Source organism: Gymnoscopelus braueri (assembly GCF_963280865.1).
Source record: "Gymnoscopelus braueri genome assembly, chromosome: 1".
NCBI classification, from domain to species: Eukaryota; Metazoa; Chordata; class Actinopteri; order Myctophiformes; family Myctophidae; genus Gymnoscopelus; species Gymnoscopelus braueri.
Genome location: NC_137603.1, coordinates 1523390 through 1542108, shown reverse-complemented (window position 1 = coordinate 1542108; position 18719 = coordinate 1523390). Strand labels below are relative to the sequence as shown.

The window sequence follows — 18719 nt, the reverse complement described above, 5'->3', positions numbered from 1 at the left end:
AAAAACTAAAGAATATCCATGAATTCACGTCTCCATGGGGTCTCAGACTCAGAGGGAGAAAGACCCCCAGAGAGGACAGGCTGTGTGGAGACAGAGCTCCACTTCTTCACTGCATGTGAGACATAAACACATAAGAGAAGATAATACCCTACATTCACACACATTACTAAAACAAAGATACAGTTTGACTCTATCCAGGCTAATCCTCTACTTGTTAGGGGAGAAAGATGAATGTTCAAGGTTGACAGCAAAATGTCTGTCTGTCTGTCTGTCTGTCTGTCTGTCTGTCTGTCTGTCTCAACATGAGGGACAATGGGTGAACACTATAAGTCTACTACAGTGAATAGACTAATGTAGTTTTGCTTTTGTTTTCCTTTTTTTATTTGTTCTGATTATGAATATGTATTATTATTTTGAATCATAATGTATGTCATACATGGGCAACTTAAAAGTAGCAAAAATAGCAGATCTACAAGCTCAAAACGAGCTTGTAGATCTGCTATTTTTGCTACTTTTGTGTGACAAAGAATGGTGTGGGTGAGAGAAAGGGGGCGAGCGAGAGAGAGATAACAGCATTCATTGTACAGTAAGTTAGGATGAGAGAGAGAGAGAGAGAGAGAGGGGGGGTGGGGGGGTATAGGGAGTAAAGGAGGAAGGAGGGGGAGGCAGGGGGGTTTCCAGGAGATAAGGGGGGAGGAGAGGAGAGGAGAGGAGAGGAGGAGAGGAGAGGAGAGGAGAGGAGAGGAGAGGAGAGGAGAGGAGAGGAGAGGAGAGGAGAGGAGAGGAGAGGAGAGGAGGGGGGAGGAGAGGAGAGGAGAGGAGAGGAGAGGAAGTGTGTGTGGATGTCTGAACGCTGACATTAACCAGAACAATCACCAGGTCACTGGAGAGGTCACCACACACACACACACACACACACACACACACACACACACACACACAGTATAGTGTTAATGTAAGACATGTGAACTGTTCAACACTCTGGATTTTACCAGAGTAACAAAACACTTCCCATGCGGCACGTACTGTATGAAATCATGTTACACAACCCCAGTTACACCCTACTGCCAACAGGAACGCGCACACACACATACCCACCCACACACACACACACACACACACACACACACACACACACACACACACACACACACACACACACACACACACACACACACACACACACACACACACACACACACACACACACACACACACACACACACACACACACACACACACACACACACACACACACACGTTTAAACCACCTTAAACTTTAAGACGTTGTGGTGTGAGACGTGGAATCTGAGGAGGATTACAGTCCGTGTTGAAAACAAAGCAACACAAAGACATGTGTCTGGTCACAGTTTACTGGTGTCAGGGGTTTGAATGGGGCCCCTGTACCCCTGTAGGACCCTAATGGGGCCCCTGTTGGCCGTCCTCCTTGATAAATGTGGCCCTTCTCTGCCCGGGCATTGAGTCTTTCCAGCAGAGGTGGAAAAAAGTATACTCACATTCTTTTTTACTTAAGTAAAGGTATCAATACTGCAATGTAGAAATACTCTGTTACTGCAAGTAAACGTCTGGAAATTCATTTGAAATTTGACTTGAGTAAAAGTACAAAAGTATTGGTATCGAAATGTACTTAAAGTACCAAAAGTATAAAGTACTCATTATGCAGAATGTCCCATTTCACAAGTTTTCAAATGTAGAAAATAAAGATCTTTTTGAAAATAGCAGATCTACAAGCTCACAATGCGTTGCAAATGTGAGCTTGTAGATCTGCTATTTTCAAACGACCTAAATGAATATAGGGTTGAACTAAATTTGTAACTCAAATGTTCAAATAATTGTGTAGTGGAGTAGAAGTACAATATTTGTCTCTGAGGTGTAGTGGAGTAGAAGTAAAAGTACTGAACATTGGAAATACTCCAGTAAAGTAAAAAAAATACCTCAAAATTGTACTCAGTTACTTTACACCACTGTCCTCCAGAACCTCCTCTCATGTCTCTCTCTGTCCCCCCCCCCCACACCGAGGGGAGTGAGGACCACCCTGACCTCTTCAACAAGAAACAGTGTACAGAGAAAAGCCAGGACACATTTTATATGTCAGCACAAAATAAAAAGCCTCTTTCACATGGAGGTTGTGGGAAAGGTTCAGCAGCAGGGGTAACGGTAGATAAATAGATTCATCCTCCCCTTGGGGACAACCAATAGACTTAGACAGTAGTAGCCTGGCACGACCAGACTGACGTCACTGTGTAGATGTTAGTCTGGAATCTCTGTGTGGAATCTGCATTTCTAAAGGGGCGAATAAAAAAAATGTCTCAGTTAAGGGGTCCCTGCTTCATCTCTCTCTCAGCTAAGGGGTCCCTGCTTCATCTCTCTCTCAGCTAAGGGGTCCCTGCTTCATCTCTCTCTCAGCTAAGGGGTCCCTGCTTCATCTCTCTCAGCTAAGGGGTCCCTGCTTCATCTCTCTCTCAGCTAAGGGGTCCCTGCTTCATCTCTCTCAGCTAAGGGGTCCCTGCTTCATCTCTCTCTCAGCTAAGGGGTCCCTGCTTCATCTCTCTCTCAGCTAAGGGGTCCCTGCTTCATCTCTCTCAGCTAAGGGGTCCCTGCTTCATCTCTCTCTCAGCTAAGGGGTCCCTGCTTCATCTCTCTCAGCTAAGGGGTCCCTGCTTCATCTCTCTCTCAGCTAAGGGGTCCCTGCTTCATCTCTCTCAGCTAAGGGGTCCCTGCTTCATCTCTCTCTCAGCTAAGGGGTCCCTGCTTCATCTCTCTCTCAGCTAAGGGGTCCCTGCTTCATCTCTCTCAGCTAAGGGGTCCCTGCTACATCTCTCTCTCAGCTAAGGGGTCCCTGCTTCATCTCTCTCTCAGCTAAGGGGTCCCTGCTTCATCTCTCTCAGCTAAGGGGTCCCTGCTTCATCTGTCTCTCAGCTAAGGGGGTCCTTGGCATGAAAAACGTTGAAGACCCCTGGCCCAAGAAGTTATTTTCATAGTTTTAAATATGTTAAAGGAGTAGTTCACCCAAAAATTACTTGTTTTTTTTTTCCAATTACATTTACACCCCATGAAGCCTTGAATTCATGGAGATTGTGTTTGTTTTTGTCTCATTCCTGAGACAATAATTTGATGACCGGCAGAAAGATACTAATGTATCCGGTAGGAGACTCAAAGTAAAGATACTAATGTATCCAGTAGGAGACTCAAATGAGACTCTTTGTGTCTCCTACCGGAGAGACCGCCGGTCATCAAATGATTGTCTTAAGAATGAGACAAAACTAAAAACATCTCCATGAATTCAAGGCCTCATAGGGTGTCATTGTAACTGATAGAAAATAAGTCATTTTTTTGGATGAACTACTCCTTTAAATAAGCTCTGAAAAGGAGTTTGGACACAAGGAGGGGCAGTAGGACCTGGGGGAGCAGAGTGAGAGAGAGCCAGCGGTGCTTTGTTTGGGTCTGGTCTCCATGGTAACACCATCCACTCCTACACCGATCTGCCTGCTCATTTGCATAATGAAATACTAACCCCGGTCAAACCGTGTGTGTGTGTGTGTGTGTGTGTGTGTGTGTGTGTGTGTGTGTGTGTGTGTGTGTGTGTGTGTGTGTGTGTGTGTGTGTACTATTGTGTACTTGTGAGGCACAGATGTAGAATAGAATAATATCTTGGTGCAAAAACATATGATCATAAACATGTGTTTTAGACTTTAGCCTTAAATAGATGTACTTTGCATGTTATGTATATGTTTTGTACCTCTGTTTTTATATGTATGCTTTGTTTGTGTCCTGTCCTGTACTGTACTGTACTGTACTGTACTGTACTGTACTGTACGTACTGTACTGTACTGTAATGTAATGTACTGTAATGTACTGTAATCTATTGTCTGCTTGTTTTTATGTTGTTTTTGTGGGGACTGTGATTGTAAATAAACATCATTGCTATTTAAACATTACATTTATAAGTATCGTTCATTAATATGCGGCGTCCCGTCTAAATAAACAAATAAAGTCAATCTAACAAACAGACGTTGGTCTTAGATGCATCAGTAAGATGTGAGAACCGTTGCATAATGTATGTTAGTGTGTGACTGAGGTCACCATGACAACCAAGTCTGTAACGTGAGAGTCTTAACACACACACACACACACACACACACACACACACACACACACACACACACACACACACACACACACACACACACACACACACACACACACACACACACACACACACACACACACACACACACACACACACACACACACACACACACACACACACACACACACACACACACACACACACACACACACACAATGTAGCTCTGGCTCACAGGAACAGTTACAACGAGGACATGGTAGGAAATGTACCTGTAAGGGTCCATTTGGTTCCGCTTGTACCCTGTGATTTTACAGTGTAGATTAGGCTCCTAAGGAAGACTAAATATAATAGTAATACTAATGGTTCCTCTTCAGGAAACACTACCCTGACCCTTCCTCTTAGCCTGGCCTACTTGTTCTCAATTAGTTGTACAAGCTCTTGTTTTATTGTTTTATTGGATCTTGTTTATTTGATACTTATTGGTTTTATCTCTTGTTCATTTGATTTTCCTATTTGTCTCATCTGTTTAAGACAGTAGGAAGCTGATATATGTCACTTTTACCTTAGCGCTAGGTATACTCTTAGTTGCTTGTTTTAGAAGAAAATGCACTTCAGACTTCTGGTGATTAGTAGTTTCGTTCCCTACCTATGTTGAATGTACTTATTGTAAGTCTCTTTGGATAAAAGCGTCTGCTAAATGACTGTAATGTAATGTAATGTAATGTAATGTAATGTAATGTAATGTAATACATTTTATTTGTATTTCACCCAGAGTTCTACATGGTTAAAACATATCAGGAGGTCAAAAACAGGGTTAGGTCTCCGCCAGGTCAGGTAGGTTAGTGTGGGCCAGCAATGTTCTGAATTCGCCAATCAGGATGAAATGTGAAAAATCGGACGAATTGTCTGAGATAATGTGTACCGATTCGCATGATGACATCATGTGTCTCGCTAGCCAATCACAGTTGGTGACAGACGGACACACACACACACGGACGGACGGACAGGGGGTAAAACATACTCTCCTCCATGCCTTCGGCCTGGCGGAGACAAAAATGTCAAGCACAAAAAGGCTGACAGTAGTTAGGCTGACAGTACATAACACCAAGGCCTTCCTAAAGAAAATAGTTTTTAGGCCTGTTTTGAAAGAGTCCAGGGTCTGTGGTGATTCATAGGAAGGCTGTTCTTCCACAGGCAGAAGACCTGGTCCTCCATGGTACAGAGCTTGGTACTGGGGTCCTGGAGGAGGAAGCTATTGGCATATCTGAGGTTGTGGAGGTTTGTGGAGGTTTGTGGAGTTTCTGAGGCTTAAATAGTTTATGTTGGTAGGCAGTTATGAGTGATTAGCAGGACCTTGTAGTGGATCCTGGCTGTGAGCCAGTGCAGTGAGAACAGGATGGTGTTATGTGTTCATGCTTATGGACTCTCATTAGGATCCTGTTCTGGATGTGTTACATCTTCTGAATACTTTTGCCAGGGATCCCAATGAAGAGTCCAGTCTAGAGAATATAGACTGGACTACTATATGTGTCCGGAGTCGAGGCGCGGGGACAAAAGTTCCGGGGGATCCCGAGGCGTTCCAAGCCCAATGTGGAGATATAATTCCACCATTTGGTCCTTGGTCTGCCAGGGGTTCTCCTCCTCCTAGTGGAGATAGGATCCATCTGGTCCCTGGTCTGCCAGAGGGTCTCCTCCTAGTGGGACGTGCACCAAGGACCTCCATATATGTAGACGCTCAGGAGACATCTCTACTAGATGCCCAAACCGTCTTAACTGGCTCCTTTCCAAGTGAAGGAGCAGCGGTCAGTGGACAAATGGAACCTCTTGAGGGCAACGACCGCACGGAATGAAGTTAGAACAACGTAAGTCCAGGAGGGAAGACCCCGTCTGGAGGGGAGATCCCGCCTGTGGGATGATATTAAAAAAGAAGGAGAAAAAAAACCCACAACCATTCATTGTGTATGTCTCAATCATTTCCAATCTGCCCGGTAACAACTCCTCCCACGCTCACCTGATTCCAATCATTTCTGACAACTCCTCCCTTTTCTCCCCCCCTTCTGACCAATCAAAGGTTCCCCTGACATTCTTGCCCCGTATCTCAACATGCGATGCACACAAACACCTCCTTCCCAACGTCTTTCTCCGCCGACCTGTTAAAAAAACAACGTTAGTTAGTTACCCTGGATCATGATAAACCAGTGTTTGCCCTCCCTTCTGATCGCAATACCACACACCAGCCACTAGGGTCATCATCACACACCAGCCACTAGGGTCATCACACACACCAGCCACTAGGGTCATCACACACACCAGCCACTAGGGTCATCATCACACACCAGCCACTAGGGTCATCACCCACACCAGCCACTAGAGTCGGGATCCTTTAGGACTTTCACGATTCCGGTTCCTTGACGATTCCCTCTTAACGGTTAACCATTCCTAAATATACCTCGTTGGTTCTCAAAGTGAGGTACAGAGACGCTTTGGGTTATTTGGGGGGCGGGGGGTCCAAATGGGGGTCCTTATAAAGAGTGTTACGTCTTCCCCCTCGCCGACGACTCGCTTCACACTGGTCTGTGGTGATGCTCAGATGTTCCACCGTTCTACATCCCTCAACCCTCTTCCATCAAATTCAATGTTTCTATCTTCTATCTTCTTTCTATCTTCCATGTCCAATGATGAGTAACTACAAGTGGTTCATTGTGTGAAGGTGTGATCTTCAGATTTGGGCTTTAACTCATTAGATGTACAGGCCATCCTCTATCTTTCTTTTTCCAATGATGAGAAACCAAAACTGTGGCGACGTCTTCAGACTAGGGCTTCAAGTCTAAGATGTACAGGTCATCCTTTGGATTGAACAAGGAGACTCCTCCAAAGAGGACAACGATATCTCCCACCATGCAACAGCACACCCTATACTTCCCCCGCGGGCCTTTCCCCTCGGGCTCCACCTTCTCCCAGGAGAAGGTCTTTGGACTGAATCTACACAGATCACTGAAGTTCCGCCAACCTTTCCTGCCGCCAAATATGAACAGCTCTCCATTGTAAGCAAAGGCCGCGTGACCATAGCGTCTCTCTGGAAGAAAGTGCTGCTCCGGCTGAGGTGTGCTTGGTCTCTGTGTGGAACACGCTGATGGTGTTGGAGGACCTTCCTTTTTGGATTCCTATTCCCCCAAACACAAACATCTTTGTCCCGATGATGGTGGCAGAGTGGTGTGAGGAAGCGGGCGGCGGAGTGCCTCCGGCGTTAATTAAAGACCAGACCATTGTGGCGGTGTCCAGCTTGTAGAGGTCATTATAGAACTTAAAAGGGATATTTCACTTTCAAAAAAACTTTTGGTCATTTTATCGTCTACTCAGGCCTTTGTGAGCCCCGCCCCCAGACAGTTTTTAAGATGCTTTATTCAATATTTAGATATTTGCTATTCATTTTATCAGACACGCCCCCTTCCTATACAAACCCATTGTAACTTCAAACTCCATTTTAACCATGTTAGATTCATCTAAAACACCCGTCCTTGGTTCTGGTGACTCACCCTGCCCTCCTAATACGCGAGGGGGCCGTGTTTTTCCGATAAATTTTTTCATTTATTTTATAAAAATGTTTTATTGTAGCCTATTTTTTTATTTTTTTCCCCCCAAAAATATAAAAAATTAATGAAAAAGGTATTAGAAAAAACACGGCCCCCTCACATATTAGGGGGGCGGTATGAGTCACCAGAACCAAGGACGGGTGTTTTTGATGAATCTAACATGGTTAAAATGGAGTTTGAAGTTATAATGGGTTTGTATAGGAAGGGGGCGTGTCTGATCAAATGAATATCAAATATCTAAATACTGAATTGAGCAACTTAAAAACTGTCTGGGGGGCTCACAAAAGCCTGAGTAGACAATAAAATGACCAAAAGTTTTTTGAAAGTGAAATATCCCTTTAATGGTCCACTGTGACAACCCTCCATAGATATACATGACCTTCCCCAAGACACATGCTGAGTGGAAACCCCTTGCCCCCGGAACAGTCCCAGAAACCCCAGGCTTGAACCATCTGTGGGTGTTGACGTTGAACGTGAAAAGCACTTTGCATAAAGCATGTTTCCGTAAGGAGAAGCCTCCCCAGATGTAGATGATATCTTCTATCAGCACAGCTGTGTGTCCGACGCGAACGGAGGGAAACTTAACGGGATGTTCTCCTAGGTGTTCAGCCGTCACTTCATCCAGTACAGGGACACTGTGTTGAAGATGTACACGCCGACCTGGCCCGTGTGGTCCCGGCTGCTGATCCCTCCAAATGAGTACACCTGCGGCCCCACCGTCACCGCAACGTGACCGGACTTCCTTGGTCCTTCCAGGTGCTCCGTCCAGCAGAACATCCTTCACATCAACACCAACGTATAGGATCCAACTGGATCAGGCAAGACGTTGCTCTGTAGAATAACAGGCTTTTCTCCTTACAGAGTAGAAGACCACTGGGGATAACTGATCGGTAGTTGATCAGTCACTGGGGGGGGGGGGGGGGGGGCTGACGATCTTGACGAGGTTACACAGCAGACACGTCTTCAGGGAGGCGTGGTGTGACCATTCACTTTTAAATGGCTGACGACATCGTGATGTCATCGGGTGATTACCCAATTGGGTGATGACCATTCATTTCTGATGAAGGATTAATTGTTAATTAAAAAAGAAAAAAAGATAGAAAATAAATCTAAAAAAATATTTGCTTCTTGATTATTCAATGAATTGAAAAAGTACAATAATAGCTAATGTATGTATATAAGAATGTAAATAACAGTTTCAACCTTGCAGAACAACCCAATCTGCTCAGTTCAAAGCTTGTTGGATGCGTGACTTTGAGGACATTAAACACGCAATGACAACTTCTCGGGTTATTTGGGTTTTATAGGGGAGGCGACCGCCTGTCCTGCCTCTACAGTGGCCACGCCTCTACAGTGGCCACGCCTCTACAGTGGCCACGCCTCTACAGTGGCCACGCCTCTGGAAGAACATATTGATCTATTGATCTACTTCACAACTGTGGCCACATTCATGCCATGAGAAAATGAGCACAAGAGACCAGATAACTGTTAATATATGATATGAAATGTGTTTCCAATCAAACCAGTTCCTCAATTACATTTTATGACTATAATTAGTAGTCTCTCTCTCTCTCTCTCTCTCTCTCTCTGATTTATGTTCTCCATGTTTAGTGAGAGAGCGTCACATTCCTCTATAGCCAGAGAGAAGAAGAAGCCCACTGGTTCCCAAACCGTTGAGCTCCAGACACCAAAAGAGAACTTAGACGTTTGCCCAGGACCCAAAGTAGAGAAAATACCCGATCTACAAGCTCACAACGCGGTGTATTTCCACTACTTCTTAAACTTTGTTTTTACATGTATTTGTTTTTTGTTTTGTTTTTTCATTTTATTTATGAAATAGTTTTCTTTTCTAAAGAAGTTTGAAATGTATCTGGTATGTGGACTTTATGTCTGCTGTACTATTATAACACTAGTGGTTCTATAACTCTTTAATTTCAAAGACCACCATAACTTAGCTCATCCATGGGAAACTGGCGGCCCCCACCTTCACTTAATATCACAGGTTAATATCAGAATAATTATATTATTGATTTCAGCTGTTATGATTCTAAACATGCAAACATGACCCTCTTTAATGACTTCAGTCTATATTAGTAGCTTAATGACTAGTATTAACATTCTATTGTCTTTTTTATGTCCAATGTATTTGTATTTAAGTTCATAAAGTTAACATAAGTATAACTAAATGACATTTGAAATGAAATAAAAATTTAACTTTTCAGGATTCCAACAAAAAAAATAGCAAAAATAGCAGATCTACAAGTAAAAAATGCGACGCATTTTGAACTTGTAGATCTGCTATTTTTGCCCCTATAGGACCCTTTAAAAGAGAATGGACGAATGTGACGTCGGCAGCCGTCTAAACATCGTCTAAACATCGCCTAAACATCGTCTAAACAACTTTTACCACCCACCTACCCACACACACCCACACCCACACACACACAGGTCTAAAATAGACCATGACAGCGTCCCGCTCACTGATAACACCCTGTCCACTGCTGATTGGTCAGGAATGTCCCCGCGTGTCATGTGATCACCAGTCAATGACCATAGGACGACCTTGAACGCAAACATCTGACCAGCGTTGCCAGATGTTGCGAGAGAAACGAGCGACTAGGTCCACGAAAATAGCAAGCCAAAAAGTAGCAACTATAGGTCAGATGAGCGCACACACACACACACACACACACACACACACACACACACACACACACACACACACACACACACACACACACACACACACACACACACACACACACACACACACACACACACACACACACACACACACACACACACACACACACACACACACACACTTTTCCGCAAAATCATCGTGCACATCACTACATTAACGACTGTAGTTACGACGGGTGTGTTTAAGTTGCTATAAATACAACATTGGCGATGAAAAATATTTTCAAATACATTCATTAATTAATTAATCTGGGGGTCCTTGACATGAAAAAACTGATTACCTGCGCAAGCATGACAACAGATCAGAGATCAAAAACTCCCAGAGCAGAGCATCAGATACAGTTTTACAAGAACATAACATTGAACCTTCAATGCATAATTAAACTACCACATGTCATAGTACAATCCATAGAACCACAGTACAATACACAGAATCATCCTATTAAAGGATCTACAGTACACCATGAATTTAAAAAAGGTTTGAGCCTAAATCAAGCCTCAGATATATTCATTACTAACTTCTCTCTGGCTTATAAAGCACTTAATAATAGATTTTATTTGTAACGCACTTTTCATTTACAGGAAATCTCAAAGTGCTACAGAAGGCAATTGCATAAAAACAGAAACATCACACCAGTAAAAGAAAACAATAACTAGGAAACTACTTTCACCTGCAATACCACATTGTCCTGTTTGGCACGGGGCGCTATTGAGCCAGTTTGTATGCATGTTATCTCCTGGTTCTGTGTGGAAAAAGTAAAACTAATAATAATAATAATTAAAAATATAAAAGTTATTTTTTTTAGTTGGAACTGAAAAAAACTGGAGGGATTGTACCGAACGTGACGTCACGTTCGGGTGAAAATCTGTTTGGCCTGTTTTGAGACCAGAAAACCCCAGATATGCTGTGAAAGCGTGTGCGAGTGTTCAAACTGGGGTGTTTTTTGGGATAGAAGAGAGGTGGGGGAGACCACAAACACACAAAAAATAAGTAAAAGTTAAAATTCATGGTGTAGTCCCTTTAACAATATGAACTAAATGCCACAGGGAGGAGGCCGGGGAGGAGGAGGGAATTTGAAAACCAACAGCTGTCCAACCATCTTAGACAGCTACTGTAAGGACGCAGAATGAACAGAGAACAGAGGCTTAAAGGGATATTTCACTTTCAAAAAAACTTTGGGTCATTTTATCGTCTACACAGGTTTTTGTGAGCCCCCCAGACCGTTTTTAAGTTGCTTGATTCAGTATTTAGATATTTGATATTAATTTAATCAGACACGCCCCCTTCCTATACAAACCCATTATAACTTCAAACTCCATTTTTAACATGTTAGGTTCATCAAAAACACCCGTCCTTGGTTCTGGTGACTCCAGCCCTCCTAATACACGAGGGGGCCGTGTTTTTTCGATAACTTTTTTCATTTATTTTTTATATTTTTTTGGGAAAATGAAAATAATTAAATACAATAAAACATTTAAATAAAATAAATGAAAAAAGTAATCGAAAAAACACGGCCCCCTCACGTATTAGGAGGGCAGGGTGAGTCACCAGAACCAAGGACGGGTGTTTTCGATAAATCTAACATGTTAAAAATGGAGTTTGAAGTTATAATGGGTTTGTATAGGAAGGGGGCGTGTCTGATTAAATTAATATCAAATATCTAAATACTGAATCAAGCAACTTAAAAACTGTCTGGGGGGCTCACAAAAACCTGAGTAGACGATAAAATGACCCAAAGTTTTTTTTTAAATGAAATATCCCTTTAAATGAACCGCTGTGGGTATGAGGGCGCGAGTGAGTTGGCTCGTAGCGAATGAGAATGACGTGAGGTTGAACATACTGACCAATGGTGGGAAAAGTATTTATTTTTCTTTTTTAAGCAAAAGTAAAAGTATCAATACTGCAATGTAGAGTTATTCCGTTACATGAAAAAGTCCGGAATTCAAAATTTACTTGAATAAAAGTGGAAAAGTATTGCTATCAAAATTTACCAAAAGTAAAAGTCGTCATTGTGCAGAAAGTCCCACTTCACAAGTTCACATGTATACAAATAGTTTGAAAATAGCAGATCTACAAGCTCACAATGCGTCGCGATGCCACGCATTGTGAGCTTGTAGATCGGCTATTTTCAAATGGCCGAAATGTATATAGGGCTGAAGTGGTTAATGTATGTTTTGTAATAATAATCAAAATCTATAAAGTAACTAGTTTTCAAATAATTGTAGTGGAGTAAAAGTATAATATTTGCCTCTGAGAGTAGAAGTAAAAGTAATGAAATTTGTAAATACTCCTAACCCTAACCCTCAAAATTGTACTTAAGTACAGTACTGAGTAAATGTACTTAGTTACTTTACACCAGTGGTACTGACTTGTGGGAGTACGAATGAATTAGCTTGTTAGCCAATGAATGGGGGGGGGGGTCAAATATAAAAAATATATTTATATATTGTTTTGGTATTTAAACACAGGACAAAGTTACTATGTCTTTAATAAACTATGTCATGTTTAACACTGATGGTGTAGAAATGGACCTTTACAGAGTTAAATGAACACCACGCTGTAGCAGAGAGCAGGTGGTCTGCATCACAGAGACACATGTGGACCATAATGTTTGAGTTATTGATGTCTGCTCACACAACACACACACACACACACACACACACACACACACACACACACACACACACACACACACACACACACACACACACACACACACACACACACACACACACACACACACACACACACACACACACACACACACACACACACACACACACACACACACACACACACACACACACACACACACACACACATGCACGTGCACACAAACACGCACACACACACACACAAAACAACCAAACCAACACCCCAATACAATTCAAATCACATGTGGTAGGGTTGGGTCATATGGACTCAATCAAATATCACAATGTCTTGTTTTTTTTTACAAATACCTTCATTCCACATGGATATGGTGATGATATTGCAGGGATAACTATTAGTGTCATATCACCAACAATATCAATATATATATATATCCATAGATTTATAATAACTATTAGTGTCATATCACCAACAATATCAATATATATATCCATAGATTTATAATAACTATTAGTGTCATATCACCAACAATATCAATATATATATCCATAGATTTCCAGCCCTATTCCTGTTCTCACAACAACACCACACGTTGTGAGCTTGTAGATCGCCTACTTTTAGCAAAGAGATTTGGCGTGTAGGCTGAAAAAGAACGCACCAAGTACAACGCAGGTTCAGGTTCTGTTTTACTAAGTCTAGAAAAGGGGTGATGCAACTTTGATGATCCAGAGGGACACTATATTTACACACTCACTCCAGAGGAACACATTGTACACATGAAACCAAATGGACCCTTACAGGTCTGTAACTCTGAGAGTGTACACATGGAACCAAATGGACCCTTACAGGTCTGTAACTCTGAGAGTGTACACATGGAACCAAATGGACCCTTACAGGTCTGTAACTCTGAGAGTGTACACATGGAACCAAATGGACCCTTACAGGTCTGTAACTGAGAGTGTACACATGAAACCAAATGGACCCTTACAGGTCTGTAACTCTGAGAGTGTACAAATGGAACCAAATGGACCCTTACAGGTCTGTAACTCTGAGAGTGTACAAATGGAACCAAATGGACCCTTACAGGTCTGTAACTCTGAGAGTGTACAAATGGAACCAAATGGACCCTTACAGGTCTGTAACTCTGAGAGTGTACAAATGGAACCAAATGGACCCTTACAGGTCTGTAACTCTGAGAGTGTACAAATGGAACCAAATGGACCCTTACAGGTCTGTAACTCTGAGAGTGTACACATGGAACCAAATGGACCCTTACAGGTCTGTAACTCTGAGAGTGTACACATGGAACCAAATGGACCCTTACAGGTCTGTAACTCTGAGAGTGTACAAATGGAACCAAATGGACCCTTACAGGTCTGTAACTCTGAGAGTGTACAAATGGAACCAAATGGACCCTTACAGGTCTGTAACTCTGAGAGTGTACACATGGAACCAAATGGACCCTTACAGGTCTGTAACTCTGAGAGTGTACAAATGGAACCAAATGGACCCTTACAGGTCTGTAACTCTGAGAGTGTACAAATGGAACCAAATGGAAAGGGTCCATTTCGTTCTATTTGTACACTCTCAGAGTTACACAGATCTAGCTGGGGACCCCCTGGAACTCTCTCATGCGGACCCCCACTTAGAGAACCACTGTGGGAAAACGTACAATAATGACCCGTTATTATATATCTGATCTCTATCTTCCTGTTGGTCCTTTTCAAACCCCTAAACGGCCCAAAATGAGTCATCTAACCAGCTCCTGTGTGTGTGTGTGTGTGTGTGTGTGTGTGTGTGTGTGTGTGTGTGTGTGTGTGTGTGTGTGTGTGTGTGTGTGTGTGTGTGTGTGTGTGTGTGTGTGTGTGTGTGTGTGTGTGTGTGTGTGTGTGTGTGTGCGTGTGTGTGTGTGTGTAGCTAAACAAAGTGACAACAAGCATAAACAAAGCATCAACATGCAAATGAGCGGCACTAGCCCCGCCCCCTGTCTGTCTGTCTGCCTGCCTGCATGGCCAGCCCTGATTGGCTGCTGCTACAAACAGCTGGCCTCACACACACAGAGAGGTAACCCAGACCCAGTGGGTCCTCAAAGTGTGGCACGGGGAACCCAGGGGGTCCAAGAGGGGAGTTCCAGGGGGTCCCCTGCAAAATAGGTTAATAATTGAAAATAATTGAATAATAAAAAGGAGAACTGCTCCTTTAAAAACAGATAAGACAGACTTGATGGAAAAGGAAAACATTTTACTGACCACACCCTCACCTTCCTACGACCCCACTGGAGGTCCCCACCCATAGTTTGAGAACCTCTGAACTGAGAGGGACAACCAGCGTGATACTGACTGACTGACTGACTGACTGGACACACACACAGACAGACAGACACTGAACTGTCTGTCTGTCTGTCTGTCCTTGTATGTCCAAAACTGTTTCTTTTTGTATTATTATTATTTTAAAATTGTTGAAAAATAGCCGATCTACAAGCTCACAAGGCATCACATCCAGACACCTTGTGATCTTGTAGATCTGCTACTTCCACTCTTGTCTGAAGAGAAGCTTCTCTTAATGAATGAGAAACATGGAGATATGAGGTTTCTGTCTGAACAACATGGAACAACATGGAAACACAGAGACATGAAGCTCAGGGTCCATTTGGTTCCATTTACACTCACAGTTACACAGTGGTGTAAAGTAATAAAGTACATTTACTCAAGAACTGTACTTTAAGTAGCCTACAATTTTTTGGTATTTTTTTTTACTTTACTGGAGTATTTCCCATGTTCAATACTTTTACTTCTACTCCACTACATCTCAGATCCAAATATTGTACTTTTTTTACTCCACTATGATTAACTTTATTTACTTTGTAGATTTAGATTATTATTACAAAACATGCATTAAAGGGGTAGTTCACCCCCCAAATAACTTTTTTTCTATTGATTACTCACCCCATGGAGCCTTGAATTCAAGGATATTTATTTGTTTTTGTCGCATTCCTTCCTTTATTATTTGATTATAATAAATTTAGCCCCATTGATTCCGGTAGGAGACACAAATGCATTTGTGTCTCCTACCGGAATCAATGGGGACACATTTATTATAATCAAATTATTGGCTTAGGAATGTGACAAAAACAAAAAAATATCTATGAATTCAAGGCTCCAGATGGTCAGTAATCAATAGAAAAAAAGTTTTTTTGTGGGTGAACTACCCCTTTAACCACAGCCCTGCATATATTTCAGCTATTTGAAAATAGCAGATCTACAAGCTCACAACCACGCCTCGTGAGCTTGCCTTTTAGATCTGCTATTTTCAAAAGAGTTTAATACATTTAATACATTTTGAAAACGTGTGAAATTGGACATTTTACTTTTGGCTACATGTCGATGCCCGTAGGGCTATACTTTTGTACTTTTTACTCATTGAGTAAAGAGTACATTGTGGATACTGGAATTTCACTTGTAACTTAACACAGCGTTTCTTCATTGTGGTATTGATACTTTTACTCAAGTAAAAGTACTTTTTCCCCCACCACTGACTTCCTCCACCACAACCATTATATGATCATTATATGAACACCGTCTTGGATGATCTTCAACATAGTGTTTGCTTTTTCTCCCTCTTTGCTCCGTACATCTACATAAAAGGTTCATATTTCAAATATAAAGTTCTGACCTCATGGCCACGGATGTTACAAGTATGTACGGACCCTCAGAAGTACCCGTATCTTCCGTATTGTTCAATAAAAAGCATTTTAATTTGATGGGTGGCCATTTTCTCATAGAGTTATAATGTATCAAAGGAGTGCAGTACACCCCCCAACCGATAGGATCACGGTGTTGAAATCATATGGAGGAAGTACGGAGTAAATGGCCACCAATTGGATTAAAATGCTTTTTTATTGAACAATACGGAAAATACGGGTACTTATGCGAACCCGTACATAAATGTAACATCTGTGGCCATAAGGTAAGAACTTTATATTCGATATTTTAATGTTTATGTAGATGTACGGACCGTAAAGAGAGAAAGTACAAACACTATGTTGAAGATCCTCCGGGACTCACTGTCGTCATCACGACGGACCCGGGTTCTCTCACCTGTGGTCGACCCGCTCACAGAGCCGTTCAGCCCGGGCAGAGAGGAGCTCTTCTTCTCGGCCAGCCTCATGCGGACCTGCTCCTGGACCCTGCGGACCCCCCGGGCCCCCGAGGAGGAGGAGGGGTCCGCGGGGACCCCCATCGCCGTCGGGGAGATCTGGAGGTCCGACGGCACCATGTAGGCGGTGCAGGCCGAGCTGGAGGGCTGCAGGGCGGACAGAAAACACCCGTCTGTCCCCCCGGAGACAAGCGACAGCATTATGGAGAGAAAAACCCCCAGAAGATATGAAATGACAGAATAAACCCTCCTGATGCTTCTGGTAGAATATTAAGATCCGTTAGAATTTATTTATAACGGATTTTCTAACGGTTTAGAAAGTTAGAAGAAACAAAATGTGTTCAGCAGGTCAGTGTCTGGTCTGTCTGCTCCAAATGGAAGGAAAATATGAAATAAAATAATAAAATGTTATTAAAATAAACCGTAAAGGAAAAAGATGATGATAATAAAATGTAAAAAAAAATTAAAAAAATAATCCTTTAACGGTTGGTTTGAAGCTCTGGTGAAATAATCCAGTGTTGAAGAGTAGTTCCAGACCCCAGTGTGTGTGTGTGTGTGTGTGTGTGGGTGTTTGTGTGTGTGTGGGTGTTTGTATGTGCGTGTGTGTTTTTTTGTGTGTGTGTGTCTCTCCCCAAACTGCAACACAACTGCATGTGTCTGTTGGATAGGGTTCTGGACGAGGCGGGGCCTACCGGTGACGTCAGCCTGACTGACAGATGTGATGATGTGTGACGTGTCCCCGAATACACCTGCTGGCTGTGCGTGTGTGTGTGTGCGCGCGCGCGCGCGTGTGTGTGTGTGTGTGTGTGTGTGTGTGTGTGTGTGTGTGTGTGTGTGTGTGTGTGTGTGTGTGTGTGTGTGTGTGTGTGAACTACACACCTACTGGGTGTCAAAGTGTTTCCAAAATTATACATTTGTCTTGTTAAAAAAAAAAAAAAAAAAAAAAATATATATATATATATATATATATATATATATATATATATACTTTATTGATATTATTAACCCATTAAAACCGGGGAAGCATCTGTTTCATGTTAGTAGAAGTGATTTAGAACGCATTTGTAGAATCGGCCAAAACAAACATTAACCAATTAAACCCTATTTTATAGGCGACTCAAAGCCAATCAGCTATTTAGTCATAAACCACATAAACTGACCACTATGTAAATAGATCAGTTTTTCTAAAGTGAATAAATATTCATCATCATGTGAATGACCTCTGAACTGACACTGTGACCTCCTGACCCCATCACTCCCTTAAATGTGTACGTGCGTACGTGCGTGCGTGCCGTGCGCACTTCTCACCAGGAGTCATTGTCATGTGATGTAGATCATCAGGGAGGGAAGTTACATTGACCCCAAGATAGTTCAAAACTTTCACATCCACTTGCATGTCCAGCCTTACAGTTAGGAAATATGTGCACGTACACATGCACGTACGCATGCACGTACACATGCACGTACACATGCACGTACGCATGCAAGTACACAAGCACGTAAACGTGCACGTACACATGCACGTGCACGTACACACGAATGC

The 18719-nt window shown here is 42.5% G+C and overlaps 1 protein-coding gene across 1 annotated transcript in view; it reads right to left on the bottom strand.

The window, feature by feature from the left end:
- The window catches only part of LOC308082066 (plakophilin-3-like), a gene marked incomplete at its 3' end in the record, with an annotated part of 60416 nt that extends 42993 nt beyond the window's left edge, over nt 1-17423 (bottom strand). The window contains exon 1 of the mRNA XM_080423675.1: nt 17119-17423. Within this exon, the coding sequence (XP_080279801.1) occupies nt 17119-17377 (259 nt within the window). The 5' untranslated portion in view covers nt 17378-17423. The remainder of the gene's footprint in view (nt 1-17118) is intronic.
- Between the last annotated feature and the right edge of the window lie 1296 nt (nt 17424-18719).